The sequence below is a fragment of the Camelus dromedarius genome, chromosome 16 (genome assembly GCF_036321535.1).
Source record: "Camelus dromedarius isolate mCamDro1 chromosome 16, mCamDro1.pat, whole genome shotgun sequence".
NCBI lineage: Eukaryota > Metazoa > Chordata > Mammalia > Artiodactyla > Camelidae > Camelus > Camelus dromedarius.
This window is the reverse complement of record NC_087451.1, coordinates 51,452,252-51,479,927: the sequence shown is the minus strand read 5'-3', so window position 1 is coordinate 51,479,927 and position 27,676 is coordinate 51,452,252. Positions and strand designations below refer to the sequence as shown.

The window sequence follows — 27,676 nt, the reverse complement described above, 5'->3', positions numbered from 1 at the left end:
GTCAGCCAGATCAAGCTGGAACCGGCTTCCAGGGAGGATGTCCCAGCGCATGCGCAGAACGGCGATGACGCAGTGCGGCCAGAGCCCAGCCGGCCACGTGGTGCAGGGCTGCGTAAACCCAGCAAAGACAGGGGTACTTCACCTCAGCACAGTGGGCTGACTTGTCACTCAGCAGCGCCGTGACTGTGGGCGCGCATTGAAAAGCTGGTGACTGTCACTGCTGCGACACTCCTTGGGCACCCCTGGGTCTGCTGTTGCTAAGAGAGATGCTTAATGCCTCCTTCACATTATCGACTAGACCTGGATAAGAGAGTCCTTCTGAAAAGAAAAAAAGTGCTAGAGAGAAGATGGGGTACAAGGAAACCCAGGCGGAGGGTAAGAAGCGCTGGAACTCTCCAGAAAGGGTTTTGAATTCGAAGGTGTTTGGGTGCTGGAGACCTGGCTAGGGCTGGACTTGAGCTGACTGGAGGCAGCTAGGCCTGGTGCAGAGGTGGGGACAGGAGAGGACACTGTGCTCCAGTGGGTGACAACAGAAAGCCTGGCTTGGGCATCGGACAGCAGAGGATTAGAAAGAAAGGGACCAGGATGGGAGGTGGCAGCCCTGCCTGTGCCCTGTGATGAAGCCTCAGATGGTCCAGGATTGAGTGGTAGAGGGGGGAGGGGTGCAGCTTTATTGAGTATCTACTACGTGTAAGGCCCCTTGGGAAGCACTTCCCTCTACTCTGCAGCTCACCGAACATTATGTCTCTTCTCAAGCACTTAATCACTGTTCCCAGGACCTGCCTCCCCCAGTGAGCTGTAAGCCCCACAAAGGCAGGACTGGTGTCTTTCTTGTTCCCACTGTGTTCCCAGGACCAAGGATATTTTAGGTGCTCTGCAGTGATTCTGATAATCCAACTTTCTTTCCCTCTCCCCTCCATTCTGCCCTCCTTCTTCTCCCTCCCTTCCTTTCTTTCTCCCTTGTTCCAAGATAAGATGAGAAACCTCATTGAATCCTTCAAATAGCCCAAAGTTAGGTTACAGTTAGAGAAGTTTATTTTGAAAACAACAGGGAGAGTGGTACCAGGTCCGTTTGGTGGTGGAATTTTATGATGAAGGAACTAAGGCTCAGGAGCATTAAGTTACTGGCCCAAGGTCACACAGCAGGCCTAAAATCTGACCCAGTTATCTCTGTATCTAAACATGCTTCCTCCCTAAGTGAGGGAACTAAGAAGACCTGTCCCCAGGGATAGACAAAGAGAGGCCAGTCTTCCAGTAGCTGTGCGATGCTGAGCAAATGACTTCTCCCCCAGTGGATTTCTGTATCCTGGTTCAGGAATCAGGTTGGTAACGGCAGAGCAAGCAGGCAGGGCCAGGCTGAATCCCCTGAGGCCAGCAAGGCTGAGGCAAGAGGCGGGGGCCACTTAAGATGAATCCACCCCAGTTGAGCTGTGTCTGGTCTCTACCCATCCTCAGTAAATCAGTCCCTGCTTCACAAAAGATGACTAATAAGAAAGCCTCTCGCAGGTAGGGGTATAGCTCAGTGGTAGAGTGTGTGCTTAGCATGTGCAAGGTCCTGGGTTCAATTCCCAGTATCTCCAAGTAAAAAGAAAGGAAAACCTCCTACAGGCTCTCACTGCTTTTCAAACTTCTAACTAAGCAAAGGGTTGTTTGCCTGAAAACTGGTTCAGTGTCTGTGCTGGGAACATTTCTGATCTCTCCATCCACCCGCCGCAGTTCTGACCCATCTCATTCAAGTCCAAGAATATTTTATGGAGTTATGACTTGGCCCTTGCTTTGTGCCAGGCCTGGGGGAGAGGAGGCCGAGAAGGGTTGGGGAGGCTCCGCGTGGAGCACTAGGTTTCTGTGCGATAGGAGCCTCCAGCCGGTTCCTTCAGGTGCTGCAGGAGCCCGGAAGGGGGAGGCATGACTAAGACTTTCTGTCTCCTCTTTTCGTGTCCTGGGTTCATGGTGGCCACAGCGAGGGGGAGGAGGGGAAGTGCGTTGCTGGAGGGGCAGCCCCGTCTTGGTCTCAAGTGGGCTGGGCAGCATCCCCAGGACGGGGTGGGGGGGCAGTGGGGGAGTGAAGAGTGGAGAATCTCCTGGGTGGCCACCTTCCCGTCTCTGTGTCCCAAGTGAGAGTAAAGGGCCTGTGTTACATTTGGCCAGTTGACCACATCTCTTTATCTCCTTCCTCCCCAAGACCCAACTCAAACGACAGCCAAGGCCTTAAAAAGGATCAGTCTGGGAGGATACAGAGGATAGGAGTAGGGGAGAGATTCCAGCTGCTTCAAGTACTTTTCAGGCAGCCGGAAGCAGCTGGCCGGATGAATGGGAATTGATGGAGCAGTGCAGTCATTAGCGGTGGCCCTTTCTGGAGGGGTGTTCTCAGAGGCGGTCGCACATGGCAGTCAGATGCCCAGATGCCTCAGCATTTCCCTCTGTGCAACGAAGTCTCTGTATAACCTTGGCAAAGTCAGTTTTTTCTTTCTGGGACTCATTTTTTCCCCATCTCTAATAGGAAAAAACCATACCGGCTTCTTATCTGTTGGTGCCTGAATTACCTGGCATTTCCCCTCTGCTCTCAACTTAATATGTATATGTTTTGATTCTGCTTCCAAAATGGGGCGCAGAGTTTTGCTTTTTTTTTTTTTTTTCCCAAAAGCTCTCCCAGGAAACTTTCCAAGCCATCACTGCAGGTGGTCTTCAAGGGGCCTTTCATCTCTGACAGACCTGGACTCCCACGCAGGTGTTAGGATGGAGAATACATGAACCAGAGGGGTTGCCGGATATAAGACCTTCATGTGGGAGATCCAGGCACAGGGGTGGCTTTGAAGGTGAATGCCCATCTGCTGGGGACAGCAGAAGGGTCTTTCCGTAGGCAATGGCATTTGAAGTGGGTAGAAAATTCACAGGGGGAAACAGTGACCTGCAGAGGGAGGTTACAGTGGGAGCAAATCCTGGAGAAAGGAAAGCATGCGGGGTGTTCAGAGAGTTGCAAATATTGCAATGTGCAGGAACCTACGGAGACGTAGCATGAGGGGCCACGCACGGCCAGGGCAGCAGCTTGGACTTTACCCAGTGGGACATCTACTGCTCTCCTTATACGGACTGGCTTTTTTCTTATTTATCTGTGAGCCGAAGGGCAATGGCTTGCATCTCATTGGTAGCTGTCCTCCCTGGGGCTAACCAAGGACCCAGAACAGAGCAAACTGTAGAAAAGTGTTAAGTGACTGAAAAAAAAAAAGCCATAGCACCTCTCTGGGCCAGGTCCTTGACATAGCTGATCTTAATGCTCATCCCATGCCCGGGAGACACGAGTTACTTTTTCCACTTTGTGCAGGAGATGTGACTTGGGCGTTTATGATTTGTAGAACTGGGATTCAAACCTCGATGTGTCTCAGTGCTGGGCCAGAGGTCTGAGGCTCTGCCAGGTTCTGGGGACAGTAGCTCCATCCATCCCTGGATGGAAAGATGTTGGGTCAGAGAAACCACAGACAGGTCACTTCCTCTCACTCAGCTTTCTCCGCGTCCCACTCAGCTAGGGCAGCTTCTGCTCATTCTCGCAAGATCCTTATCTGCTCCTGTGCTTGGGGAAGTTTTCCTACACCTCTCACACCACCCAGGAGAGGTTGGGGAAAGGAGTTTTCCATGTGGTCACTGGATGTGAGTAACTATCTTTTCTCCCCCTGACTTCCCCGCCTCTGCACTGGGGCTGGGAATCCCCGCCCAGGTCTTCCTATATAGAAGCTCTGGGCACTGCAGGATGGGTCAGAGGAGAGCTCTTGGCTTCACCAGACTCACTGAGACCCCTCCAGGGAGGACTGAGCTGTACGCCCCGATATGAAGCTCATCACTGTGGCCCTGGTGTGCCTGCTGCTGGCTGGGATGTGGCTACAGGATGTGAACAGCAAGAGCAGTGAGTGTGGCCCGAGTCCCTTTGCTTCTCCTGGGGAGGGCGGAGACACAGGCAGGCGCTCTGGGGTTGGGGGCAGGGCTCACCCTGAGCTCACAGCCTCTGTTTCCCCTCCTCCAGGGAGAATTCTTCCTGAAGAGGGGAAAGGGAAGACCTGGATGGGGGTGGGGGGCAGGGGGCCAGTGGGAGAACCATGAGTCTGGGGCCACAGACCCCTGAGTCACTAGCTTCAACAAAAGGAGGCCCGCCTCGTCCAGTCCCTGTGGACTGTTGGAGGGGAGCTGTGAGGTGATTTAGACTGAGCTGGAGGCCTAAGGTCTAGAGGAGGGACTGGCTCTTGCCTCTACCGTGTAACAGATAATAAGCAGAGTCTCAAGTCAGGATCTGGGACTGCAACACTTGGCTAACTTTGGGCAAATCATTTTACCTCGCAAACTCTGGTTTCCCCATCATAAGATGGATTTGATAATGCCTGCCCTCCAAGGCTGTTGAGAGAGTACCAACCTAACAACAGACATGTGGAAGGGGCTATGTAAACAGTAAAACCAGGAGAAAGGAGCCAGGGTTGAAATGCAAGGCTTTTGAGGGTGGGCTGTGGAATGGGGTTCCAAACTGGCAGAGTAAGGGTGAGGGGTCAAGACAGAACTGAAGGCTAGGGGTGGAGGGCATTCTAGAGAGGTGGTGGTGGTGGGAACTGATTAGTTCCTGGAAGCTCTTCCCTTGTCATTTCAGTAGTTTGAACTCGTGGAACCATTCCTAATCCTGCCCCAGGTAGTAAACTGCAGACCCTATTTTGTTCTGGGGCTCTGGTGAGTCTGGCCGGGTCCAGAGCCCTTGAACCCAAATATTGGGGTGGAACGATACTCCGGCGATGGGATGTCAGAACAGGAAGACCCTTTGGAAATTAGTCTAATACGTCTTGTTTTATAGCTGGGAGGTCTCGGGCCCAGGTGAGGGCTCATCTAGATCAAAGCCACACAGCGGACTTGTGGGGAGCTGAGGTCTGAACCCCAGTGTCCTGGCTCAGTCTAAACACAGAACTAGGTGGCTGATGAGGCAGAGATGCACCAGGGCCTTCAGGATGTTGTCCTAAAGCCTGAGCCTGTCCTGGAGGGTTTTTTTTTTTTTTAATTTTCCCCTCTCTTCCTTCTTTTTCCTGGATGAGAGGAACTAAGTCCAGGTTAAGAAATTAACACAAACCTCTTTTGTGCTTCTCTTCTAGTGCATGTGTCATCCTCCAATTGTTGCTTCAGATTTACGGAGAGGAAGATTCCCCTGCAGAAAATCCGGTGTTACAGGAACACCAGCTCCACCTGCTCCTACAAAAACAGTCTAATGTGAGTAGTGGTACCCTGTTGAATCCCTGACTCCCTTCTCCAGGGAACAAACCGGACCATCTGGAATTAGCATTGTGGCCACTAGATGGCAATGTTTCACCAGATTAAGGGTTTTTTAAACCAAGACAACAAGGCCACTCAAACCTAGGTGCATATCTGATCGTGGGCGCTGGAAGTGGAGGGGGGAGCGCCTGTGGTCCTGCAGTGATGGGTTCCTCGGAGCTCCAGGGCTCCCAGTATTATAGCTTGGTATTTTATGCTCAGAGGAGGGAATTGCTTAAAAGCTCCAGGCGTGATGTGTGATGGTAAGAATGAGGGGGTCTCAATTAATTTCCTGTCTCTGGATTTGCCAACCTCTAGTCTTGGGCGACTGGGCAGGTAACTCTTCTGAACCTCATTCTCTGGGTATCCCTTGGCACTCCTGATCTGTGAAGTGGCGCAAACATGATAGCTGCATCACAGTGTAGTTAAGAAGCTCCAATGAGAGCCCATTGGCTCTTTCTTGTATATTATCTCAGCCAAACCTCTTGGGGCACACATTCATCATTGTGAAAACTGAGGTTCAGGGAATTAGAGAGATTTGTCTAAGGCTTTGTAGAAAATTAAAGGCAGAATTGACCTATGGTTTTGGACAATAGCCAAGTTTAGGAAGTGGGCAGATCAGAAAAGAAACACACACACACACACACACACACACACACACACACACACACACATCTAAAGCAATGACTATGGGTCCCAGATGGACACAGATACTTGAAAAGATGCAGTGGGTGGGCCCTCAGAGACATTCGAAGAGGGGAATTTTCCATGCTAGCAAATCCTCAGAGTGTCTGCAGCCTTCACCTCACCCTGATACACTGAATCGTACTGTCCACAAAAGGAGTCCAGGAAATGCAATTTAAAAGGCTCCCCCTGAAGCTTGAGTGTTCCCCGCAGTGTACAAACCATAGGTCTTAGGCAACGACTTCATTTTCAGGTCCCGAGAGAGCAGCTCAGGGGCACCCGGGAGCAATGAGGGGAAGATGGGACTTGTGGTGGCACCCAGGGGGTGACTCAGGTGACAGCCTCTCCTTTGTTCTCTGCCCACAGACTGAAGCTGATTGGAGGCCAAGAGACCTGTGTCTTGCAGACAAAACTATGGGTTCTGGTTTATTTAAAAAGGATAAACCTCTGCCAGTGGAAGGAAATATGAGCTGATTTCTTTCCATCCTGGACACTGGATACCATGTGGCTTCACCTGTCCCCTCCACCCCCCGCCCGAGCGCCCAGGCCCACACCAGTCCTTCTGCCCCCACTTTGCCGGGTCATGCCAGAGGGTCTGCTGGGTCTTGATAAGCTATGTTGTTGCACTTTATATATTTAAATTCTAGAATCTTCACCTTCCACCTCCCTGTGCCTCTTGTACCCCATAGGGATTTCAGGGTACAAACTTGATTGGCATGGAGGGACTGGGGGCAGGGTGGGGGAGACATACTGGACCTGGTGTCAGGGGAACTGACTTCTTGTCAATAGGAGCCAATAAATGACTCACACCTCTCTGATGACTGCCTCTGTCCTGGGGGATAAGCTTTGACTCGGGGTTGTGAAGTAGATACTCAGCAGGGCTGGGTCCACATTTGGGTGTAGGACCCTCGCCTCTAGCCTGTCCAGAGAGTTCTAAGGCTGATGTTATCCCGAAGTCACAGCTGCCTTAGCTGGAGGGGATCTTGTGGGAGGGTCATCTGCCTGTAAGGCATTACTAACTCCATTTTATAGATGAGGTGGCTGAGGGCAGGTCTGAGGATACATAACAAGTCAGGGTCAGATCTGGTGTTAGCGCTTAGGGCTTCTGCCTTCCAGGCCAGAACTCTTTCCTGGTTCCCCAGGTGCCACGTGACTGCCCAGTACAGTGTGGCACAGAGACCCTGCCTCTACCAGACAGAGCCTGCAGAGTTGACTGGCAGAGCCTTCTCCTGGGGGGGGGTCCAGGTGTGACAGAGATGCCTACCCAGGTCACCCAGAGGAAGGAGGCTGACTCAGGAAGAGGAGGAGAACCCTCAGAGGACAGAGAGGAAGAGAAGGTCCCGTCCCTTTAAAAGAGACAATCACAAGCTCCAACCTCGGTGATGTGCGACTCTAGGGAGACTAGCAAGGGAGGGAAGTGAATTCTGGGTCTCGGGATTGGTGGCTTTAGGGGAGAAGGCTTTGTGTCCTGTGTCGCAGGGCTTCTCCCTCTTTATCCAGCATTCAACACGTCAAGCATCTGGCTCGTTCCGCTTAAGCCACCTCCTCCCTCCGCCCCCATGGCTGCCCTTCTTCCCCCGGCTCCCCCTCGCCTGGACCATCGCAGTAGGATGCTTTCAGCGTCCCTTGCCAGCAGCGTCCTACCCTCAGCCGCAGGCCACCCTTCCTGGCGCCCCCTGCCCTCCCCGTTGCTCCCAACCCTTCAGAACTGACTCTAAACTCCCACCGTGACAGTCCAGTTCTTCCGTAACCACGCCTCAACCTTCCTTTCCAAATGTCTCTGACTTTTCCATTCTGGAACCGTAATTCTGACTCTTCAGGGGATACTCCCTGCATCTCCTCTAGAAGAGTCTTTGCTGTGACCCTGCTACACCATCCTCCAAGGTCTATTCTGTCCACGTCCCACCTTCGCTGTCAGGTCCAATGCCAACTAGGTCTGGGTCACTCGATTTTCCCCCCAGGGGTCTGGGGCACTTAATAGCTGTGATACTCCAGGGTGGAGGACTCCTCGGAGCCAGGAGGCACGGGGGCAGGGAGGCCCGTTAGAAGCTGATGCTGGGGACTGGAGCCATTGCTCTAGAATATCCTGGACTGGTGAGCCAGGGCCTCCCTTGCACTCAGAGGAGCGCAGGATCGCTGCAAAGCCAGAGCCTGGCTACATCCGCTACATCTGCTACATCCCCTCTGCTGTGCACTGGTGCCTCGGAGCGCCCCCTGCCGGTTGGAAGTTATCCATGAAGAAGACACCACTGTTAGAGATTTTAAACAAAAATGTATTTTCTGCAAAAAGTAGGCAATTCTACGATTGCATTAATCTTTCTGTAGTAACATATTTAGCTACAGCTCACATTCACGAGGCACTGTCCTCCCTAGATTGCAGTAGCCCTTCATCCCCGTGGCTCTTACAGTCAAGCTCACCACCACGTGGGCGTACCCGCTGACTGCAGCCAACTGAAGAAACTGGGACTCCTGACAAGAACCAACTGGCTCCAGGCCTTGCTTTAAAAAAAGAGATGGCCAATATTCAAAATAAACCCACAACCAGCCACAGTTCAATTATACTAAACATTACTGAAGAACTAGTTCATTTTGCATAGGAAAACATAAAGCACCCTCTTTGAAAACTACATTCCAATGAGTCCAGGGTCAAGACAGGAAGCCTGGGGAAAAAGAGCCATTGCCCATCCTCTGGTTTGACTTAGTGCAGCCAGAAGAGTTCAAGTCTTCAGGATGAGAGGTTTTTGGTCCAGGTGTTTCACGTAACTCTGGACCCATGTCTCCTTTGGGTTGGCACCCATGTCCTTTGCCAGTTTGGTTCTGAAGCTGCGGATGAAGGTGTGCTGGCGGGGTTAGGTGAATCGCCAGAGGGTTTTCTCCAAGGGATGGCTCACTGGACTCTGAAATCTGCTAGGTCCACCTGCTGCAGGTGGGGGAGCCGATCTGGTGACAGGAGGAGTGTGCAAAGGAGGGACTTCTGGAGGTAGCCATTGTTCTTGCCATGCCCTCGGAGAAGATGGCCTGGCATCTGCCAAAGTCACCACCAGGGTGTGAGGTTCAGCCCATTTAGGGAGCAGTGTTGGTGAGAAAATAAAGCTCTTACACATTGCCAGTAGGAAGTTTAGAAAACTGTTCAGCAGTTTCTAATAAAATTAGATGTTTGCAAAACGTCTGTAACTTAAACTTCTTGGGAGGGGGTTGAGGGTATAATGAATGAGCTAAATTCGTTCTGTGTCTCAGGGGAGCCAGGCCTCTAAATAGTTGCTTTGCAAGATTATAAGAGAAGAGTCTGTGTCCCGGTCAGTTACTCTCTTTCTTCTACAATATGTAAGACATCACCGTCTGGCCCATTTTTCTGAACTTCATCCCCACTACCACCCTGCACCATTTATGTCGCCGTCATTTCTGCTGCACCCGGGCAGCAGCCTGCTCTCAGGCCTGCCCTCGCACACTCCATCCGGTACTGATGCTAGGTTATTCTTCCTGATGCTCACCTCTGAATGTGACACTTTCCTTTTCTCCTATTTCAAAACTTTCTGTGCATCTCTATTACCTGCTGATTCAAGAGCCCCTACAATCTGGTTCCAGCCTGTACTTCTAAAACCCCAACTTCTTGGTCTTCCCAGAGCCCAGCCAGATGGGATTCCTTCCTCTGGTCCATTTGCCTCATCTCCCTCCTGTACCTGCTCTGAAGAACCCTTTCATTTCCCATCACATTCCAATCTCTCAAGACCCATCCCGTTGAAGACTCATCTCCAGTGTCCTTAAGTGGACCTCTAGGTTATAGACCATCTAGTTTCCTCTTAGATTTGGTTTCATTCCTGGGATATAACTCTGGGTTGGAGAATTGATTCGATGGAGAAAACCTGGGGTTATGGAGAGGAATCTGACGACTGTTGCAAGAGATCAAGAGAGAGACTGGGCAAAGATATGAGTGGTGAGGAAAGAAATGGGAGTCTAGAGTCTATAAATAAGGGCAGGTGATGATAGGGACTGAAGACACAGGACTGGAACAACCTGGTCCAGTCCTTCTAGGTTCTTCCTCATCCTCAGTTGAGTCTAAAGGACTTCTTAGAGGATGACCTTCACACCCCAAAGTGTCCCCCATTGCTGCCATTTCCCTCCTTCCCAGCTAAGTGTTACCCCATGAAAAACAAGACCAAATAATTTAAAATTATGTGTATTTTTTTCACTGAAAATTCGACAGTCATTTAATAACATTAATATTAACCACAATACTACATAGCACACATTTAACTTACAAGAGCACTGATTTCCTAAGAATACAGAGATGTTTCACTCTAGTGCTCAGTGGAAGGAGCTCACAGTACTACAGGCAGGGGGGAGGGAGAGCAATGCCGTCTTGCCGTGACCTTGATGGAGCTCACAGAAAAGAAACCCGTCACGAGACGCTCGGCTTTACATTCATTAGGATTTATGGTAGATAAAATGTCCATAACTTAAATATAATTAAATATTGTTGAAGACACACTGTGTTTTAAATTACTAAACAAAGAGCCTCTTTTCAGACATTCTAATAAAATAGTATCACTCTGCACCCGGGGAAGTTTGGAGGGAAATAAATAAGGTTTTCCTAAGGCAGCGATGGGCTCTCAGTCCAGGTATGAAGGTTCAAGGCTTCAGGGTTTTGGACTTTTGGTCCAAGAGCTTCATGGAAGTCTGGACCCACTTTTGCTTGGGATCAGCACAGACCTCCTTGCCCAGTTTGGTCGTGAAGCTGTGGGAGAAAGAGGGCACAGTTAGATGAAGTGTCTTGAGGATTTTGCCCAGGAGTGTGGCCTGTTGGCCCCTTAACCTAATTAGCCTTTGCTCCCTGGGTGAGGAGCCAGGATTGGAGAAGGAGGAAGGGGAAATGGAAGGAAGAGGCCTCTCTTCCAGAAAAGAAGTTCTGTTACTGTCCCAGGGGAAGCCCTCCAGGCTCCCGGCTGAAGGTACTTGGATGATATGACAAAGCTCCTAGAAGAGGAGCCTGGAGTGAGTGCGAATTTCTTCTTGTGGGCTTTGTTTATGGGGCAAAGGGCCCTTTGGATTAGCTAGTATATTTATCTGACTCATAGGGATGTGCAGAACTCAGATAGAACTTTTGGCTGCGGGGCCAGGGCATGATCCACTCACATCACAGCTTCCCGGGGACACTGGCTGTTGGTGATTCTTGTGTAGCTGTCCAAATTCTTGAAGGGGATCTTCCCATTGATCACTGTAAAGCAGCAGGTGATTGGGATGGAAACCGAATCTGAAAAACATTTTGCAAAGAATGAGAGTTATGATGCATCATAAGCACACATTTATAAGAGAAGGAGGAGAAGGTAGAAAACCAAGCAAATACACAAGCTCTAGGTAGGACCCGCTACTCCCAAGTTTGGTGCTTTAGTCCGGATCCCTCAGGTAAAATGTTACCAATGAGTCTATTTCCTCTAATGAACTATGGGGTACCTCATTGTCAACTGCAAATGGAGAAATCTTGAGTAACAAGATTAATCCTTGCAGGGGATCTACTGATCCAAAATCCCTGACCCTGAGAGGGTAAGTTCCAAGACTTCGCTTCCCAGATAGTTGTCCCCATGGGCTTCGAGACAACCTGTGTCACATGCTGAGATGCCTCTGGGTCCTTATCCTCCTTACACAGCTCTCATTCTGGATGCTACACTGGACCATAATCTAAAATTTGAAACCTCAAGCAAGAGTTGCCTCCTGTCCACCACTGCCTGAAATATCCTTTGCATCCACAATGAGAAATGGTCCTTCCTTCTGTGTCACATCCCCAAACAAGGTGAGGATTGTTATGGTAGTGGCTGCACTGAGTGTCCCAAATTTGGTGCCGGGAAAAATCAGAGACTGGCCTCAGTGACCTGGGCTTCTGGTTCTGGTTCTGCCTCTGACTAGCTGTGACACGCTGGCTGTCCTCAGTTTCCCTCTTGGTTTCACTTTCTCCATCTTTGTCATATAGGCTATGCAGCAGGCATGGGATGACTCATGTTAAGACGTAAGAAGAGAGGAGCCTTACCTGGCTGAGCAAGCACCTGGGTGCTGAAGGTGGCTGATGTGAGCAGCAGGCACAGAAGAGATGCCGAGAGCTTCATGTTGGAGGGTGAGCACGGGAGCTTCAGCGCGAGAGTTGGAAGTTTCTGAGTTGGTCTCAGTCTCTCTGCAACTCTGGCTACTCTGGCTGCTCTGCCTGCCTTTTATCAGGAGCAGAGCGCATGGGCGGGATCATGTTTAAGGAAGGATGAAACAAGACCTTGAATGTGCTGAGTTGACACCAGATCCTGGTGGTGATTTCCGAACATCAGAAGGAGGAAGTGGTATAGTTTCCATCATTTGTTTAGACAACGTGGAGCAGAGGTGGAAGGGTATGTGGTTATACCCAGCAAAGTGTGGAAAGTGACCTCATTGGACTGTTAAGAGCTTTGATTTCCTTGAAATGGAAAACGATCTGTCAGAAAGGAAGAGTGGGAGCCGCAGTCCTTCCCTATGGAGTGAAGAGAATCAAGGGTCTGACCCTCCCTAGGACCCAGGAAGCCCTAAGGCTTTGCTTGAGCTCTTTATCAGACTCAGGTCCCTGCCAGCCTAAACTAGGCAGGCTCCTTTAGAACCTCACACAAGCATCTCGATGAACCCTTGGCCGAATGGTAGGCAGCATCCAGGAATCTTCACATCTTAATGTCCTGGAATGTTCTGTCATGGAGCCTAAGAACTGAGCAGCCTTGTGGTTTGCAAAATTTTTCTCCCATTCCATTGGTTATTTTTCATTTTGTTGATGGTTTCCTTTGCTGAGCAAAAGCTTTTTAGTTTGATATAGTCTTACATATTTAGTTTTGCTTTTGTCGCCTTTGCTTTTGGTGTCAAATCTTTTGCCCTTTTAAAAAATTGGGTTGTTTTCCAACAACTGACTTTAAAAAGTTCTTTGTATATTTTTCATTCAAGTCCTTTACTAGATTTATGCATTGCAGATATTTTCTCCACAGGCTATAGCTTATTTTCTTAACAACGTCTTTCACAGAGCAGAATTTTAAATTTTAAATTAAAATTTTTAAATTTTAATGAAGTCCGATTTACCAATTTTTCCTTTCATAGATTTTGCTTTTGGTTATTATATCTAAAATCTCATCATCAAACCCAGGTTTGCATATCATGATATACCTTTTCAATGAGCATTTCCAGACTTTCCACAAAGTCATTCAATATTCTCCAATAATCTTGGGTGTTAAAAAGTCCACAGGGGTCCATATATAAAGTCACCATAGTTAATTTAAGCGTTTCTCTATAGTTGGGAATTATTTAATTTCCATTTTTCACAATCATAAACAATAATTATGAGAATGCTGATGTAACATTATCATAAATGTCTCCATTCAGTTCCATAGCTAAGGGATTAATAAATCAAAATGTGGGGATATTATTAAGGTTCTTAATCAAATTATAGCATTATTACATTGCAGGAATATTTGCATCTTCATTAAAATGTGAGTTTATTAATCTTAAAAGTATTTGACAATTGCTAAGAAGAAGATATTTGTCTCGTTAAAAGGTAAAACTAAGCCATAGAATAGTGGTTTCCTTTGCGGTGGTGAAGTCATGAGGGAGCCTTTTTAGATGCAGAAATGTTCTTTATCTTAATCAGAATGGTAAACAGTCGTCTACAAACTTAAAATTCATGAGATTGTACGCTTAAAATTTCTGCACTCTTGTATATAAATTAAACTCCAACATAAAGTAATAAGAAAAAAGTACACACTATTTTGCTTGCATGTTAATTTATTTGTCTCTTAATGTATGTGTTAATTGATTTTTTCTTGTGATTAATATATTCATGTTTTTATATCAGATGGCCTTTTATTTTTCATATTGATTCAGAAAAGATTTTTGAGCATTTGCCTCATATATTTTCCATTTATTGCAAATACTGTGTGAACTTGTAAGAGTAAAGAATTTGCAGAATGTGAGACAAATCGGTGTCATTGGGATTTCTTCTGTTTCCCTTCCAGACAGTCCCCCTGCCAGGTATACCATGTAGCACTGATCTCTGTGAGGGTGTGTTGGCTAAGAAGATGTTTGCATACATTTTTAATTCAGAAATAAACTCCCTGTCTTACAGAATACCCTCCAGGCTTCATTAATTTGTCCTCTGAGCTGCCTTCATATGGAAAGTGCATCTATAAGCTGATGACAAAAATAGTAGCAAAAAATCATAGTTATTGGGAATCAGGGAGAGTTAGTCAAATGAAGGGAACAACAGAAAGAGACTCACAGACATAGAAAAAGTCTGGAGTTGGATACTAGGAACACTAGTTAAAATCTGTGTCAGAGAAGGCACAAGTTATATAACTTCTTTAGACTTCAAATTCCTTACCTATTCTTTACTTTCTTATGTGGCAATGGAGTTTATTGTTAATATTAAACTATCTGATACCCACAACCTGCTTTGCAGGTTGAGCAGCATATGATAAGCGATAAATAAGCTAGCTGTCATCAGTAGTCAAATGAGGGGGATGTCATGTCAAGAACTCACTAGGAAGGGACCCAGAGTGTGGTTCTTGGTCTCCTGTACAAGCTCTCCCTAAAATTACTTCCAAAGATACCTGGTAGGGATAGGCCTCCAAAAATGACTGTGTTGTAGATGAATCAAGAAAAAGAGTCTCCCAGAAGCAGAGGAGAAGTGAGATCCTGGGATCCTGCCATGAACCAGAGGAGTGGAATGTTGTGGGGCCTCAGGGTGGATGGGGGTCAGACCCCAGGGCTGACACGCCAAGGGTCTTAGTTCTACAGGGAGCTCAGAGATCGCAAGCGGTAAGTCACTTTGATTACGCAATTTCCCTCTCTTGTTTTGTTTTGAAACTCATTCAAGAAAGTCTGACATAAAAAGTTAAAACGAAACTTTAAGGCCTGCAAATTCAGCATCTGTTCTTTCCAGCAGCCTTGGCTGTGTCTTTTCAGGGAAGTGGTTATTCTGCCTTCTCCTTTTTCTCAGCGTCTTCCCAGTTTCCTCAAGCAGTTTTGACAACTCACCCATGGCTCAGGGGGCTGTGAAGGGATGCCTGAGGTCAGAAACAGCCTCTGTGAATAGAGGGCCAGAAATGGGTCCCCTGCTGTGGAAATAGATCTGGATTCTGATGTGGGTCTCAGGGAAGCTAACGAGAATGGACAGCATCCTGGGAATCAGGACTTCTGCTTTCTTTTCTCATTTTCATTTCTCTGTCCCAAGCGTCCTCAGTGATCACAAAATTATAGAATGAGTTAGAAGAGACATCTGCATTTAATTGATTCAACCCTTTCCCTTTACAATTGAGAGAATCCATTTTAGAAGTGAAATGATTTGTCGTAGGGTGTACAACTACTCTGTGACAAGCCGGGGCTGGTGAGTGGGCCTGTCAAAACAAAAGCCATCATTCAGTTCCAAGTTAGAAGACAAGAAACCAGGCAGAAAAACACAGTGAGGTGCCCAGGATCCCCCAGATCTGCCTGTCCTACTAGAATGCCCTGGGCAAGGATTTACAATACGGAAGGGATGCCTTCCCCCACTCCCACATACTGACTCAGGGTCTTTGAAGATCCTGCCTTGAAGTCTCTGTTTTTGAAGTGTTTCAGGTGACTTTATTTATTTATTTATTTTTGGTGGAGGTATTGGTGATTGAACCCAGGCCCTCATGCATGCTAAGCATACGCTCTACCACTGAGCTATACCCACCCCCAGTGACTTTTAGCCATGGCCAATTTGGGAGCCATTAACCTAGTTCAAATGCTTCATTACAGATATGGAAACTGAGGCCCAGGGTGGTAAAATGATTTACTTAGAGTCAATCTGACATTTTAGTAAAGACCCCAGAGCAGAACTCACCATGCCCAGTGTGTACACTGGGTCTCCCAGTTTGGTCGCTGAGACAGGCAGAGTCGTCATTCTAATAGAGGCCCCAGAATCTCCAATGTCTTGTTTCTGTAGGTTCATGGACCAGAGATCGGCAATTGTGGATTCAGTTGGAATATACATATAAAATTATTTGAATGACTTCATAGGTCTTAACAAGAGGAGCATGAATAGAATCTATTTGGACTTGGGAATATGTAGTTCACTCCACAGAGCCCTTCCATCACCTATACCCACTCAGTGCCTAATAACTGCTCAGCACAGAGGACCTTTTGAGGCTCAATAAACTACCCATAATGTCTATTATTGTGCTTTATAATAACTCCATGGAATCAATTGGAACTTTGATGGCAGCAAGCTGTTCAGTTGCTCCTGGGGCTTCGGGGGTGCCACTGGGATATGGATAGAAGTTGCCCTGACCCTATGTTTTTGGCTGGCTTGGTAGTGTGGATCCTAGGCACTGCCTCACCCTACTCTGTCTCTGCTGGCCAAAGCTTCAAGAGATGTGAAATGGAGTTTGTCTGTTGGGTTTCCATATCTCCTGATGCACATGCTATCTCAACTTTATTGATGGAGCAGCCAAAGAATATGACAAAGTATTGATATGTCATACATGTCACAGAACAGAGCTCCCAGGTCTCTAGCTGTCCAGGCCAGGCTCTTGCCCTGGTTTCAAGTGTAACACATGGAACAGTGTGGTACAGCATGGCACAGCATCACATGGGTTGCCTCATCCAACTCCAATAGTTTCCTAACTAATAACTGAGGGTTCTGGTTCTGCTGTTGTCTTTCTTCATTTGGGCTGTTGGGGTCTTTATCAAACAGGAATACCCTTGGTCACTGTGACAAGTCAGAGGGACATGGAGATTCTCATACTAGCTCTTAAAGGCAGAGGCCTTTAAGAGGAACACAAAGTGGGTCATACTGCGTGCCTGTCTTCAAGATGGCGTGGAAGTACAATCTGCCCATGGGACAGACAGAGGAACAAGCACTGGAAATACCAGTGAATATCTCTAGTCACCACACCTTCTCTGTTATCCACATCAGTTTGGTAACTATTAAACTTCTTTACTATTGTAAAGAAGTAACTGTGTTATGTGACATCAAGTTAAACTAAATAAACAAACTAAACTATTTATTCCTAATATTTCACATTCAAAACAGTCTACTCCTTAAAAAATTTAAAAAAAAAATTTAACTTGAGGCAGTCGTGAGTCTAAATGGTTTCATATTCATTTTAAATCGTATTATGATCAATTGTTTTTGTTCCCTCCTTCCCCCAACTGATTTTTATCTAAATTTCAGGGAACTACACTACTGATTGCCCCTCCAAGGTACCCACAGCAACTCAGTTAAGTGGGAAATTATGATGAAGCGCTTAATGGACACAGGCGTTAACTGGTCCTCAAGCACTATTTTGATTTCATTATTTATGAAGATCACAATCAGGCTTATGAAAGCTAAGAGCTTCGAGGTTAGCACCTGAAAGCACTGTAAAGGCATCATTGTGCTGTTAAATGTTCCATGTCACGTACCAAACAGTCACTGTTTTGTTTCTCTCAGTGTTTTTAAAAAATCGGAGTCGTTTACCTGATTCAATAATACGTACTATACTCTATAGCACTCTTAAACAAACCTGCTTTATTATTTTTATGTCAAAAATAACAACTGGTTTTTATTCTACATTTCTAAAGATACAAATGCAGAACATTAAGTCAACTGGAGAAACTTTAGGTCGGTATAATAAACACTAATGTATTCCCTCACAGGAGCTAATTGAAAAATGTAGAACACCTCCCTCTAGGCATCCGCCAGCGCGGGCGCTTAGCAACGCGCCGCCGCGGAGTCAGCGTCTCCGCAGTCGCGTGCTTGCTCACTCCACTGCATCAGCAGCGCCGGCTGCGTTCCCACGCTCGGGACCTTCAATAAGAAACTGTTATTGCAAAGTACAGCTCCCGAGTGTTCAGTTTCAGCTTAATGGTTTTTAATTGATTGCTTTTCCGATTCCAATCTCCCGGGTCCCTCTTACTACAAAGAATCAGAGGAGAGGAGTCTTGTTTGCTTACCTGGGGCTGCCATCCGGAAGAGTACCGTGCTTCTTCCGGAATCTAACCTTGGAATAGCAGGTCTGTTTCCTTGGTGGAGGGAACTGCACTTCTTTCTCATCTGAAACAGTGAGAGGATTTGTAACACTTTTGAATGTTCCTGAGGCTTCTGAAATGTCTCCCAGACCCAGACTCTGGCATTTCCCTCAGCTCAGAATAACATACCTGCAGGAGTTCTAATGATTTTTAGTTGATTGCTCTTTGTAAGAAACACAAAATTACAGAAATGCCTCAATGAAATGATAAAATGTAGTATCCTGATTTTGCTTGAAACCGCTTGTTTTTTAGCACTAGAAGTCTAGTGTGCCAGGAAATCCTTGAGTCCTGGGCAAATCGAGGTTGGTCATCCTACCTGAATTTTAATTACATATTGATAACCTGGCTTATATTTTTATTTTATTCCTTTCCTCTCTCTTCATTTCTCTTCGTATGTGTATGTGTGTATTTACATCCGTATGTATCCATATGTATGGATGTATATGTGTTTTTGTATGTTTATGCATATATATGTGTATCTATGTATAGATGCACATATATCCATATATACCTATACAAAAACATATACACACATACACATATATGGACATAATGCACACATGGTGGTGTTTAAAGCTTTTTTTCACTTCACATTGGTCATGCACTCTTCAGTCATTAGATATTCTTCAATTTCTTGAATTTTAAAGGCTTCATACTGGTTCATTTTATATATACATATAAAAGTTACCATAATTAAAGCATTTCACAACAGTTAAGTATATATATGATTTATGTTTTCACTTTTAAAATTATTTTAATTAGTATTATGATGAAAAAGCCACTTTAATAATCCTGACCACGTCTTTATTTCTGTAGTTGTGGAAATAATACATCACAATGTATGGAGTGTTGGCATTTTTAATACTTACTGCCATATTGCTTTCTAGAAAGTTTTACCCTGGACATTTTCTATTTGTGGTAAGCATAGTAACAGGCCTCCCAAATGTCCATTCCCCAGTCGCTGGAACCTGTGAATACGTTACCTTGCACGGTGAAGGGATCTTTGCAGATGTGATTCCAGAAAAGACTCTGAGGTGGAAAAGCAGCCTGGGTTATTCAGCTAGGCCCAGTCTAACCACACTGTCCTTTAAAGTGGAGACCCTTTCCTCCTACATCAGAGAGATGAGATAGGAGAGATTGTGTGTGTGTGTGTGTGTGTGTGTGTGTGTGTGGTGTGGTGTGTGTGTGTGTGTGTGTGTGGTGTGTGTGTGTGTGTGTGTGTGTTTGAGACTTGACCTGCTGTTGCTGGCTTTAAAGGTGGAGGAAGGGGGCTCTGACCTAAGGATTATGATGGCTTCTAGAAGCTGGGAATGGCCCTTAGCTGACAGTCATCAACAAACAAGGATCGCAGTCTAATAACCTAAAGGAATCGAATTCTGTCAACACCCCCAAATGATCAAGAAAACTGTTCTCTGGAGTTTCTAGAAAAAAACCACAGCTCGGCCAACACTTTATTTCAGTCTGATGAGACCTGTGTCTGACCTTCATTCAGCACTGTTAGATAAATTTATGTTGTTTAAGCCGCTAACTTTTTCGTACTTTATTATGACAGTAATAGAAAACAAACGCGTTTTTCTTAAAAAATGTACGAGGCCGCGCGATTGGCCGCCCGGGAGCCCGCTCCCAGAATGCAGCGCGTGGCGCGTCATTCAAAAGAGACGACGATGGCGGCGGCGCTGGAGGCCCCGGAAGAGGGCGCTCCGCTGGAGAACGCGGCCAGAGTGCTGACGGTGAGTGGCCACGCCCCCGTGCCCCGCGGCTGGCGACCGGCCGGGGCGTCCCGGGCGTCCCGGGCGTCCCGGGAGCCCCGGGGCTGGAGGCAGCGGCGGTGACGTGGCGCAGGACCCTCCCTCAGGCTGTGCGCCTGCCTCCGTGCCCCTGGCCGGTCTGTCCCCTCCCCTGGGTGCCCGGCGCCCCAGCGGCGCCGCGGAATGTGGGGTCGTGGGAAAGGGGTTGCCTGTGAAGCCGCCCTCACCGCGAGGAGTCGAGGGGAGGCGGGAGCAAGGTCGGGGCCTTGTGCGCTCCGCTGCGGGGTTGGTGCCGGCGGCGGCGGAGGGCTGGCCCAGCCCGGGTGCTGTTAGCAGCCCTTGTTCCCCGCCTGCCTTCGGGTCTCCGAGCGCTTTCTCCCACCTGCTGCCGCGGCTGTGGCAACCGCAGCTGGCCGCACGTGGAAGGACCCGCGGAGGGGAGGAAGGGGAATCTTTGGGACCAAGGTCATTGGGACAAAACTGTCTGGGACCGAGTCCCTGCGCCCGTTGAGGAGAGTTGGGTTACGGTCCTCGTGGAATCCTTTCTTTCACTACAATACAATGAGGAGCTTGGTGAGTAGGGTATTTACCTACTCCTTGAGCTCCAGTCAAAGGGTAAAGCGGTCCATGCAGGGAGTAGAAGTAAGGATTAACCATATTCAGTTACTCAATAGACGGTGTGTATTTGCTGCCTCCGTTTTGTTTTTATAAATTATGACTCCCTTGTTTGTAGATGTTTTTTGAAAGTTAGAGGCTTATTTGATTACTTGAATTGACTCTGCGTTTCTAAGAATTGGATGCAGTCAGCTTCATTACCTTTTTTTTTTTTTTTTTTGGTTCGGTGCTTGGGTTTTGTGTTCTAGTATCATATTTTAAAATATTTGAACTAATTATAGCGTAGTTTGTAGTTTCTTTTAACAAGTTTTCTTTTCACACACAGCACCAAATAGCGCATGAAAGTTAGCTCGTGAAACTGAGAAGTCTAATCAAAAGAAGTATTTAATTGTTGCATTATGAGCGAAGTTCAGTGAATCGTTTCGTCAGAAAACTGACTTGATAATGTTTTCAGATTCTTGCACGTCCAGAAAAAAACTAGCTACTGTCCCCCTTGTTATAATGTGCTTAAAAATCTCTGACATAGTGTTTCCTGAAATACCTGAAAAATTTCTAGGAGCTAGGGGGCTCCATCTCATTAGACTTTGGAAAGAGTATGTGACCCTCAAAACACTGCGTTAGTACTTATGTTGATAAGATAAAATAAGTGTCCTTCATCATTGGCCTGAATATTATTAGTATTTGTGCTAGCCAGGACCTTCTCTCTTCCCTGGTGAAGCAGTTTTATCACCTGTAGGGGAGAAGCTGAGAAGAATGGTATTAAGTGGCCCAGGTTGCATAATTACTAAGTGGCTGAATTAGATCTAGAACTCAGATCTGTATGGCTCTACAGCTGGGCCTCATTCCACTCTACCTCACCACTGTATGTCATATAGATATCTGTTTACATACTTCAATTTTTCCAGAGCAGAAGAGTAGTAAAAAGAAAAAGTTACTAAAAATAGGAATTCCTTTTTAGAAATGTCCACTTACTATTCAAAAATGTGTACCAAAAACGTGTAAGAGTAGCAATTACTGCATTATTTTCTCAGTATGAAAACTACATTCCATTTTATTATAACTAATACTAGTAGCTCACATTTTATTGAGTGCTTACTGTGTGTGAGGAACTATGCCAAGTGCTTTACATATATTACCTTATTTAATCCTCAGTAACTATGAGGTGGTTATTGCTTTTATTTTCATTTTATAGACTAAGGGACTGAAACATGTAGATGCCAAGTAATTTACTCAAATTTTTGAGGAAAGTGGTAGAGTGAGCACTCCAATTCAGACTGTTCTGTCTGTTACCACTCTGTGGTTCTTAACCTGTAGGGTCGCAGGACTAGGAAGCAGGTAAATTAATTCATTTGGGGATAGTTAAGAATGTTAAATCTCCTTCAGTTACTTAGCACTAGAGGACTGAAAAAAAAGAGGTGATTTTAGCATTCGTCTGTGGGTCAGGTGGATATCCATCTGAGGAAATCTTATTTGTAGAAGATTGGTATATATTTTAGCTCTTAATACATTTTAGGATTCAAAGTAATTAGTAATGTCTTTCAAAATTATCTTTGCTTAATTTTACCATTTGGTAGTCCATATATTTCTTTGATGAAAATCAGCATAGAGTTTTAGTGTGCAGAACAACCTCAAGAGATCTTTTAGTACAGAGGTCTTAGGGAGTTCATAGTGGATATCAGAAGGAAATTGTAAACAAGTTTTTTGGGTGCAAGCATATGTTTTTGGTAATAGAGTTTACAGCTTTTATCAGCCTCTCTTAGGAATTAGAGACCCTGAAAAATAAGAACCTAGTCTAGGTGTTTTCCCTTCCATTCAACAGATGGGGAAACTGAGGCTCAGAGAGGTAGACGTGACTTGCCAAAGGCAGGTCACAGAACAGATTGGTGATGAGAGTGGTCCAGACCTCAGGTCACCAGACCCCCATTTCAGAGCTCTATTAAAATTTGTACTTAACCATGCTGCTTCTCAAAGTCAGCATATTATAGTACTGTAAATGTTACATTTTATTACTTGATGGGAAATTGCCAAATGTGTTCTCGGATATTGCGGTTGCTTCACTGTGAACATCTATATTCAGTCCTGTTTAGGTGATTGGATAAGCTGCCAGCAAAAGAGTATATTAGACCTTTAGAGTAAAAAAGATGTTTATGGATTGTGTAGGTCTCAACATAAGACTGATTCCTCACCAAAAGTACTAATAGAGAATATTTTCTGTAGATGGTCGTAAATAGTGTTTAATCTCCTGATTCAAAACAGGTTATTTGCTAGAAAATACATTTGAAGGTGAACAAACTGGAATGAGGAAGGACTTTTGTACATTAGTAACAGTATGCAAGTGATGTTATCTATTCTGAAGACATTGTACAAATGGAACATTATTTAAATATATCCTGAAGTTTCTTTTCCAAAAAGATTACAGTTGTTGATTTTTGCTTAAAATACCTAATCATACATTTTTGTGAGGATAATAAATACATAGCAGAGTAAAGTAAGTAAAGCCAACCACATGTCTGTGCTGACATTGGGAGCAGTGAGAGTCTGACTGTATGAGCTTAGCAGGTTACGTATACTGACCTGAAAATTTGGTGTTGCTGATACATTTTATGTCATTTAGAAATTATGACAGTAATACTGGAAAGTATTATTTTAAAGTATATCAACGACACACAACATCCAGAATAAAAGTGAGCCTCTCTCCTTGCCCTTTCCCCAGTCAGTGCCCCTGCCTGAGCAGTCCCTATTAAGTTTGAATATATTATGACCTTATTTCCTATGCTTTTACAATATACATTGTATAGGTTTTTTTTTTTTTGTATAAATGGTATACTATAAATATCCTGGATTTAAAAAACTCTTAGTGATACTTTTCTGAATGGTAAGAAATTGAAGCTGTGCAAAAAAGGTGTATGGGGAAAGTAAAAGTTCCCTAAACTTTTGGTAATCTGTTGCAAAAGCCTTAAAAATCTGCACTTTCTTTGACCCCAGCTATTTCTAATCATTTATTCAGCTTCTGGAAATACTTGCACACACATGAAAAACTGTAGTATATATATCTTGCTGTAGCAAAGAACTGAAATAATATGACTGTCTAGATGGAAGAAACTGGTTAAATAAATTGTGGTATTCTATATAGTGGGGTATTATGGAACTCTGAAGAAATGTGGATCTAATATGTGACAGTGTTTTTGATGGAAAGATCCGAACAGATGTGGAAAGATGCTCAAAATAAATGAGGGGGTAAAGTGAAGAATATATGGTTTTATTTTTGTTTTCTAAATAGAAAATCTCTGCATATGCATAGAAACAGAATTAGAAGCTATATACTAAACTTTTAAGAGTGGCTATCTAGGGACTGCTAGTGGAAGTGGCAAAAGCCCTCAATTTCTGTTTTAATACAATAGTTTGAATTTTTTTGCAGTATATAATATTGAATCACAAATAATGTGTTGCTTTTATAAATATGAATGTTGCATGTGTTTTTAAAATCTATAATTACTTTTTGAATTTTCTGTGAGTTTTAATCTCAAAAAAAAAAAAGAAAAAGAAAAATTAAAAGCCCTGCCTGTCATGCCTCAGGCTGAGTAGACTGTGGGCTGTGGTTTTGTGTTTATAAACCAGGTCGTCCCTTTCTGCAGATTTGTTTAATCATTGCTGGTAAAGCATAACCTGGCTAGCAAATGAAAGGAAAAGAAAGTCTTTTGAGAAAGAGCTATTAGAAAACCAATAATCTTTATTCTGAAGAAGAGGCAGGGATTTACTCTCAGGCCATGCTGTATTCACTAGTAATTGTGGGAAAAATGAGACCCACTGTAAAGTGACAGAGAATATTCTAGACTAGGGGCTTTCAAAGTTTAGAAGGTGCGTAATCAGTCTTAGGGTGACTATTAAGACCGCAGACTCCGGCAGGTTCTGACTTGCTAGGCCCTCACTCATTCTGCCCCCTCGCTTTAATGGCTTCCTCAGTGGGGTTCTGAACGCTCAGCATGGTTGCTGGCCCCAGCCTCTCTTCCAGCCATAACGCTGTCTCTCTGTTGCCTTGTCTTCCAGCCTGGGCTCCACATAACAGGAAAATGTGGGGCCTCTTTTTCAAAAAGTAGGAAAAAGTGATATTAGAGCTTCTAAAATACAAAGCTTTATCCTTTAAAAATATTTCATTACTTACAAAACACAATAGGGGTAATAGTGCGAACAACAGATTTTTAAATTGCATTAAAATAGTATTTTGTTATTTTATATAATACAATAAATAATAATTGTGATATCTTGATTGATCATAAGATATAACTTTGGCTTGCTTTTCTACAAATTTATTAGGCCATCAAAATTTTTACTTTTAGCAGGCTCATTTTCAGCTAGTATAATTGAAACTGTATCTGTTGCTTTTGACAAATGCAAGATTGCAAATAATTTTTTTTTAAGTGAAAGTAGATTTATTCAGGGAGATACACACTCTATGGAGAGTGTAGGCTGTCTCAGAAAGCAAAAGAGGCAGCCGGAAATAATTTTTGGTAATTCTTTATTTTAAGTGGGATCTTTCTGTTAATGCAAATATTACTAGAGATGTTATATTTTATAGGCTGTGACAGCATGGTAATATATTTCTGTTTACAGTTGTCCCTTGGTATCTGCAGAGGATTGGTTCTAGGACCCCCACCTCAGATACCAGCATCAGCAGATGCTTGAGTCTCCTGTATAAAATGGTGTGGTGTTTGCATATAACCTACACACATCCTCCCATATACTTTAAATTATCTCTAGATTGCTTATAACACCTAAGTAAAGCCAACCACACGTCTGTGCTGACATTGGGAGCAGTGAGAGTCTGACTGTATGAACTTAGCAGGTTACGTGTACAGACCTGAAAATTTGGTGTTGCTGATACATTTTATGTCATTTAGAAATTATGACAGTAATTAAATTATCTCTAGATTGCTTATAACACCTAATACAATGTTAATTCTACGTAAGTGCTTGTTGGTGCATGGCAAATTCAAGTTTTGCTTTTTGGAACTTTCAGGAATTTTTTTTCCCCAAATATTTTGATCTGTAGTTGATTGAATCCATGGATGTAGAACCTGTGGGACCAGGTTCTGCTTTACTAGTAGTGATTAAACCTGAGGGCCAAATGTTCTTATTTACAAATAGAAATTTTGCTACGTTAGGGGCTGATGATTTTTGTGGAACACTTTTTTCTGTTAACTCTTCATATAAATCACTGTCATGTGTGTTTGACTTTAATTTTAGATGTAAATTTATCAATACTTTAATGTTTCCTGTGACATTTTTTATTTGTAGAGGTCATACAAGAAACGAAAAGTAATTTAATGATTTGTATGTAGTTTAAAATGCCTGCTTATGCATTCTGCTGTTGTATCTTCAATTGTAAAAAAAAAAAAAAAGGTAAAATTGTCTTCTCATTAGTAAATGGTTCATCCAGAAAAAAAAATGTACAATGCTTTGTTAATAATAGTATGATCTTGTATACAGGCAAAACTAACCTACAGTGACAGAATTCAGACTAGAGGCTCCCTTTTGGGGATATTAACTGCTAAGGGCGTAAGGGAGACTTCTGGGATTTGGAAAAGTTCTACAAATGTTGATTTGAGTAGTGGCTACATGGAGTGTAAACGTATGTAAACCTGACTTTATTGAACTTTATTTTAAGGAAGTATTACCTCAATTAAAAAATAAATAGGGGCAGGGTATAGCTCAGTGGTAGAGTGTGTGCTTAGCAAGCATGAGGGCCTGGGTTCAATCCCCCTTACCTCCATTAAAAATAAATAAAACCTAGTCCCCCCCCAATAAAAAGTATACAGTGCTGCATGTCAGTTATATCTCAGAAAAACTGAAGAAAGAAAATTTTTTAATAGAAACCACTCCATTGCTTAAATTTATATTTATTGGTTGGTATTTTTATGTACACGTTGACTGGCTTACATGAATTGATAGTCTCCTTAGCTTAAGAATTCACTTATTTTTCTTACTTATTTATAAGAGACTTTAAAACTTCTTCCTCTTGTATATTCCATTTTTGGAAAACACAGCATCACCTCTTAACAATACAGAAGTTAAAGAACATGGAAAATATCCCTGACCTCAGGATTTCCTCTTAGAAGAGGAAACTTAAGCCCTTCCAGATGACAGCTTTTTTAAGCTTTGGGGCTGTCCCGGCCAATTGCATCATGTCCGGTACACGTGGTCCAGTGTGGTTTAGGAATCAAGTTTGCATTTAGCTGCAGTTCACATGCAAGGCCGCTAAATAAGCCAAGGACATTTTCATTCATCCAGTGAGATGACATGATACAGAGATGCATCTGGAGGCAAGAAACAGAAATAGGACTAACAGTCTATTATGAGGACACGTGGGTCATAGAGGTGCAAGGGATTAAGGTCAAGCAGGCGTAATCCTGGCTTGCCTGCTAAGCAGCTGTGTGACCTGACCAGATTTCGTCAGGCCCACCTGCCTCATCTGTAAAATGCAAGGTGCACAAGATTAGGGCTGGCAAGTTGCTTTCCGTGCAAGTGTCAACCCAAGAGAATTGTCGGAGGGGTAGTGAGGTCTGATCCTGGACTATGAGAAATAGTGATGAGGTTCTTTACTCATGTCTTTCATGGGCACAGTGTTAAGGATGACCTCAGTTTTGTGACAGGTTGGCCATTTCTAGGCCAGGAGATACCTGTGCTCCCCCTCCATTAAGTTAACTGTTACAGATGTTCATAATGAGAGGGATGCAGTGAGCAGAGGATGCTAGGGAGGAACCCAGGATGTGGACTATTGGAAGTGTTCCTTTAGCTGTTTTCATGTTTCCTGGTAAAGATGTGGTAGAGATGGGACCTGTGCTATAGATGAAGAAACAGAAAGAGTCTCCCAGAAACAGTGAAGAATGAGGTCCTCGGACCCTCACATGAGCCAGAAGTGCAGAATGCTCTGAGACCCCAGAAGGGATGGGAGACAGGTCCCAGGTATGACAGACAGACACCGAGAGACACCACACCCAGATTGTGCAGTGAGTTCAAAGACTGCCATCAGCAATTCCTTTTGATTTTGCAATTTCCCTCCTTGGGTTTTGGTTTAATCTGGGTTTGGGAAATCTTAGTGTGAAAGTTAAAATGAAACTCAAGACTGCCCACATTCTGTAGCTGCTCTGGCCAGCTGCCAAACTGCATTCCCCAGGGAGGTGATCATTCTGCCTTCTTTCTCTCCTCCTGGGGGCTTCCAGGTGAGCAGTTAGCTAAAGCACACACAACAATGTGCTTGTCACTTAGGAGCTGGTGGACGGGCAGGACTGTGGTCATATGTTGGTAGTAGACGGGGTTGAATTAGTGTTGGGAGA

General features: G+C 44.7%; 2 protein-coding genes across 2 annotated transcripts; one reads left to right on the top strand and one right to left on the bottom strand.

Annotated features, from left to right (window-relative positions):
• Positions 1-302: 302 nt before the first annotated feature.
• CCL1 (C-C motif chemokine ligand 1) lies at positions 303-6,427 on the top strand. The gene is made up of 4 exons (XM_031469758.2): positions 303-375; positions 3,713-3,898; positions 5,118-5,232; positions 6,325-6,427. Exons 2-4 carry the CDS (start codon positions 3,823-3,825, stop codon positions 6,425-6,427), a joined length of 294 nt encoding a protein of 97 aa, XP_031325618.2. The 5' UTR covers positions 303-375; positions 3,713-3,822.
• Positions 6,428-8,882: 2,455 nt separating this feature from the next.
• LOC105088230 (C-C motif chemokine 8) lies at positions 8,883-12,146 on the bottom strand. Its single transcript, XM_010979037.3, has 3 exons — positions 11,981-12,146; positions 11,092-11,209; positions 8,883-10,693 (listed from the first exon to the last, which is right to left on the bottom strand). Exons 1-3 carry the CDS (start codon positions 12,054-12,056, stop codon positions 10,588-10,590), a joined length of 300 nt encoding a protein of 99 aa, XP_010977339.1. The 5' UTR covers positions 12,057-12,146; the 3' UTR covers positions 8,883-10,587.
• Positions 12,147-27,676: the final 15,530 nt, after the last annotated feature.

Coding starts and splice junctions, on each gene's coding strand:
- CCL1 (XM_031469758.2), top strand. CDS start 3,823: ATGAAGCTCATCACTGTGGCCCTGGTGTGCCTGCTGCTGGCTGGGATG. Junction 3,899..5,117: donor GGATGTGAACAGCAAGAGCA/GTGAGTGTGGCC, acceptor CTTCTCTTCTAG/TGCATGTGTCATCCTCCAAT. Junction 5,233..6,324: donor TCCTACAAAAACAGTCTAAT/GTGAGTAGTGGT, acceptor CTCTGCCCACAG/ACTGAAGCTGATTGGAGGCC.
- LOC105088230 (XM_010979037.3), bottom strand. CDS start 12,056: ATGAAGCTCTCGGCATCTCTTCTGTGCCTGCTGCTCACATCAGCCACC. Junction 11,210..11,980: donor CCAGGTGCTTGCTCAGCCAG/GTAAGGCTCCTC, acceptor AATGTTTTTCAG/ATTCGGTTTCCATCCCAATC. Junction 10,694..11,091: donor TGTCCCCGGGAAGCTGTGAT/GTGAGTGGATCA, acceptor TTTCTCCCACAG/CTTCACGACCAAACTGGGCA.